Source organism: Ovis aries, chromosome 7, assembly GCF_016772045.2.
Source record: "Ovis aries strain OAR_USU_Benz2616 breed Rambouillet chromosome 7, ARS-UI_Ramb_v3.0, whole genome shotgun sequence".
Taxonomy (NCBI): Eukaryota; Metazoa; Chordata; class Mammalia; order Artiodactyla; family Bovidae; genus Ovis; species Ovis aries.
This window is the reverse complement of record NC_056060.1, coordinates 23,427,778-23,432,907: the sequence shown is the minus strand read 5'-3', so window position 1 is coordinate 23,432,907 and position 5,130 is coordinate 23,427,778. Positions and strand designations below refer to the sequence as shown.

Genomic DNA, 5,130 nt, shown 5'->3' with positions numbered 1-5,130 from the left:
GATTTGGCTGAAAAGGAAGATTTTAAATTTTCTTTGTTTGAGGGAGTAAATGATGGTGCTTTCCTGATTTCAAACCTGAATAAATGGCAACAGCATTTACCTTCTTCCAATTTATTAACAGTGACTCAGTCCTGTGCAGAGATTTAAATGTTAATCTATACATTCTTACCATGCATTTAAATTTTCAATCTAAAACATAGTTTGTTTGATCTTTGCTGTTTTTATGTATCAGAGTCCCTCATAGGCACAGGTGCGAGAAAGACATTTAACCAGAGAGTTCCGTAGTTAGAGATGTGACCACCAGATGGTGGTGCACCTCTGCTGATCAGAACATGTGGAGGGTTCATGTGAGTGGGTTCTGAATGGATAGGTAGGCTTGGGGCAGAAGCAGAGCCTTTTTCTTATTGGCTGGGTAGACAATGAAAGAAACCACTAGAGAAAAGAAGGGATCACTTGGTAACAGTAGCAGCTCTCCTGGCTGGAGACTGCAGGTCCACAGTTGGTCCTAAACGGGAAAAACAATGAAGACACCCATTGGAGCTTTAATCGCATTCTTGTGGCTGCAGCTGGACTGTGAGTTGAGGGTTAAAGGGAAACAGAGTATATTAGTAGATATTCTTTAGATGCCAAGACTGGCTTTATTCAGGTTTCTTCTAGTTGTTGTAGAAAAGGGAAAGTAAACTCCAGAGCTAAATAATCTGACAACCTTTCTCCTTTCTCTGACTTCTACTTTCTCCGTAGGTGTCAGCCTTGGGAACAAGGTGGAGCAGAGTCCTTCTACTCTGAGTGTCCAGGAGGGAAACAGTTCTGTTATCACCTGCACTTATACAGATGGTAACTCAGAGTATTTCCCTTGGTATAAGCAAGAACCTGGGAAAGGTCCCCAGCTCCTTATAGCTATTCGTTCAAATAAGGGCAAAGAGGAAGACCAGAGACTGACTGTTTTATTGAACAAGACAGCCAAACGTCTCTCCCTGCACATCGCAGCCACTGAAGCTGGAGACTCGGCTGTCTACTTCTGTGCAGCAAGTACACAGTGCTTCCCAGGCATCTTCTGTCTGTACTCAAACCTGTGACTGGGGCAACCCCCTTCCTTTGGCACAACCTTCAAGTTATAGCATTTGTCATAGTGTTTGTTTACAAGCATGAAAAAGATAGAATAAAAACATTAGGTTTGAAATGACACAGAAAGTGTTAAAACACATTCTGTTGGATGACTACTGCTTACTGAATTATTGAAGGGAGTTAGGTTTTACTTTAAAATTCAGGCTTTAAACATTATCCTCAATGGTGAAAAATTGAAAGCATTTCCCTAAAGTCTGGAACAAGACAAGGGTGCCTACTCTCACCACTACTATTTAGCGTAGTTTTGGAAGTTTTGACTACAGTAATCAGAGCAGAAAAAGAAATAAAAGGAATCTAGACTAGAAGAGAAAAAGTAAAACTCTCACTGTTTGCAGATGACATGATCCTCTACATAGAAAACCCTAAAGACTCCACCAGAAAATTACTAGAGCTAACCAATGAATATAGTAAAGTTGCAGGATATAAAATCAACACACAGAAATCCCTTGCATTCCTATACACTAATAATGAGAAAACAGAAAGAGAAATTAGGGAAACAATTCCATTCACCATTGCAACAAAAAGAATAAAATACTTAAGAATATATATACCTAAAGAAACAAAAGACCTATATATGGAAAACTATAAAACACTGGTGAAAGAAATCAAAGAGGACACAAATAGATGGAGAAATACATTGTGTTCATGGATTGGGAGAATCAATATAGTGAAAATGAGGATACTACCCAAGGCAATCTATAGATTCAATGTAATCCCTATCAAGCTACCAATGGTATTTTTCAGAGAACTAGAACAAATAATTTCACAATTTGTATGGAAACAGAAAAAATTTCGAATAGCCAAAGCAATCTTGAGAAAGAAGAATTGAACTGGAGGAATCAACCTGCCTGACTTCAGTCTCTACTACAAAGCCATGGTCATCAAGACAGTATGGTACTGGCCCAAAGACAGAAATAGAGATCAATGGAACAAAATAGAAAGCCCAGAGATAAATCCATGCACGTATGGACACCTTATCTTCAACAAAGGAGGTAAGAATACACAATGGAGACAAGACAATCTCTTTAACAAGTGGTGCTGGGAAAACTGGTTAACCACTTGTAAAAGAATGAAACTAGAACACTTTCTAACACCATATACAAAAATAAACTCAAAATGGATTAAGGATCTAAACATAAGACCAGAAACTATAAAACTCCTAGAGGAAAACATAGGCAAAACACTCTGACATAAATCACAGCAGGATCCTCTATGACCCACCTCCCAGAATATTGGAAATAAAAGCAAAAATGAACAAATGGGACCTAATTAAAATTAAAGGCTTCTGCACAACAAAGGAAACTATAAGCAAGGTGAAAAGACAGCCTTCAGAATGGGAGAAAATAATAGCAAACGAAGCAATGGACAAAGAATTAATCTCAAAAATATACAAGCAATTTCTGCAGCTCAATTCCAGAAAAATAAACAACCCAATCAAAAAGTGGGCCAAAGAACCAAACAGAAATTTCTCCAAAGAAGACATACATATGGCTAACAAACACATGAAAAGATGTTCAACATCACTCATTATCAAAGAAATGTAAATCAAAACCACAATGAGGTACCCTTTCACGCCAGTCAGAGTGGCTGCTATCCAAATGTCTACAAGCAATTAATGCTGGAGAGGGTTTGGAGAAAAGGGGACCCTCTTACACTGTTGGTGGGAATGCAACCTAGTACAGCCACTATGGAGAAAAGTGTGAAGATTCCTTAAAAAGCTGGAAAGAGAACTGCCATATGACCTAGCAATCCCACTGCTGGGAATACACACCAAGGAAACCACAATTGAAAGAGACACATGTACCTCAGTGTTCATCGCAGCACTGTTTATAATAGCCAGGACATGGAAGCAACCTAGATATCCATCAGCAGACGAATGGATAAGAAAGCTGAGGTATATATACACAATGGAGTATTACTCAGCCGTTAAAAAGGATACATTTGAATCAGTTCTAATGAGGTGGATGAAACTGGAGCCGATTATACAGAGTGAAGTAAGCCAGAAAGAAAAACACCAATACAGTATACTAACACATATATATGGAATTTAGAAAGATGGTAACGATAACCTTGTATGCGAGACAGCAAAAGAGACACAGATGAATAGAGCAGTCTTTTGGACTCTGTGGGAGCGGGTGAGGGTGGGATGATATGGGAGAATGGCATTGAAACACGTAAATTATCACATGTGAACGAATCGCCAGTCCAGGTTCGATGCATGATACAGGGTGCCTGGGGCTGGTGCACTGGGATGACCCAGAGGGATGGGATGGGGAGGGAGATGGGAGGGAGGTTCAGGATGGGGAACACATGTACACTTTTCACGGATTCATGTCAATGTATGGCAAAACCAATACAATATTGTAATGTAAAATAAATAAATAAAACTGAAAAAAATTAGCTCACTTGTTTAAGTGGTATCATTGTTGCCATAATTTTAGAAAAATAAGGTAAAATAAAAGATGAGATAAAAAATAAAATTCACGCTTTAAATATGACTTTATATTTGCTATCAGACTATTTTTCTATAAATGAATACTTGGGAACAATAGTACATTCTTATTATGGATGGGTTCTTAATGCTTGTGTTTAAAAAATTATGTATGTTATTTTTCACTTATTGTAAAAATTATATTCTAAATGTAGAAAATGTGTCTAATACAAAAATGTAAAATTTATAATTCTGCATCCAGATAATTTATTGCTAATATTTGATTTACTCTCTTTTTAAGTTCTAGTATGATTAGAATTCTGATTTTTTTTTACTTAATATTGTATCCTGAAATGAGCACTTTTAGTTTCATTATCTTCATCTCTGACACCTACTTTTTAATGGCTTCATGAAAGATTTTTCTCACAATTATATTTAAAATTTTCTTTCTATATTTCTGGCAAAATTGGACTGTCTTTTCTATCTATTCTGAGTACTTTCTTGTTGAAAATGTGACTTGGGTTTTCTTTGGAGCCTAATGATGGAGCATATATAATTTTGTATGTTTGAGGGAAATCAGAATAGAAAGTGATTTATTCAAGAATATAATTTGAGGATTAGGCTCACAAATATATTCTTCTTTTCAAAATGTTATTAGTGTTCACGTTTACTCTCATGTAAGTTAAAAGGGAGAGTTGTGTTTTTAAATCAAATTCCTTTTTGGTATAATTTTGTAATTACACCCTGCTGCTGCTGCTGCTGCTAAATCGCTTCAGACATGTCTGATTCTGTGCGACCCCATGGACTGCAGCCCACCAGGCTCGTCCGTCCATGGGATTTTCCAGGCAAGAGTACTGGAGTGAATCACACCCTGACCTATATTAACTCCATGCAAACCTTGATTTTATATTTTTTTCTTTTCAGAAATTTTATATGAATAAGTGAAAGTTGCTCAGTTGTGTCTGACTCTCCAGGCCAGAATACTGGAGTGGGTAGACTTTCCCTTCTCCAGGGGACCTTCCCAACCCAGGGATTGAACCCAGGTCTTCCACATTGCAGGAAGATGCTTTACTAGCTGAGCCACAAGGGAAGCCCAAGAATACTGAGGTGGGTAGCCTATCCCTTCTCCAGCGGATCTTCTTGACCCAGGAATTGAAGCGAGGTCTCCTGCATTGCAGGAGGATTCTTTACCAACTGAGCTATGAGGGAAGCTCCATATGAATAAAGTCATACAATAAAAAAAGCTTTTGAGAAGTCTGCATCTTTGTGAGGTGGAGCATATGGTACTAGGCATGTATGATCGCTTTCACTGCCACCACTCTCACTATTTTTTAACCCAATTGTTTTGAAATTTTAAGTTATTTTACATAAATAACTCATCATTTAAAGTGTTTGAATTCCTTTAAAATTTTATTTGTATTTTTACAAAAGAAACATTATGGCAACAGATAATGATCAGGTTCATTGGAGTGTTGGACCAACTCATAATCAAGTTAAGAGGTATTCTTCATGCAAAGCTAACTGTACCAACTCCATTATGAATTTTTCTAATATTTTTAAGACAAATGTTATTG

The 5,130-nt window shown here is 37.3% G+C and overlaps 1 gene segment (V, D, J or C); it reads left to right on the top strand.

The window, feature by feature from the left end:
- The first annotated feature begins 431 nt into the window (after positions 1 to 431).
- LOC121820055 (T cell receptor alpha variable 13-1-like) lies at positions 432 to 1,109 on the top strand. The segment is given in 2 exon segments: positions 432 to 573; positions 742 to 1,109. Coding segments are annotated over 2 exon segments (387 nt in total).
- Positions 1,110 to 5,130: the final 4,021 nt, after the last annotated feature.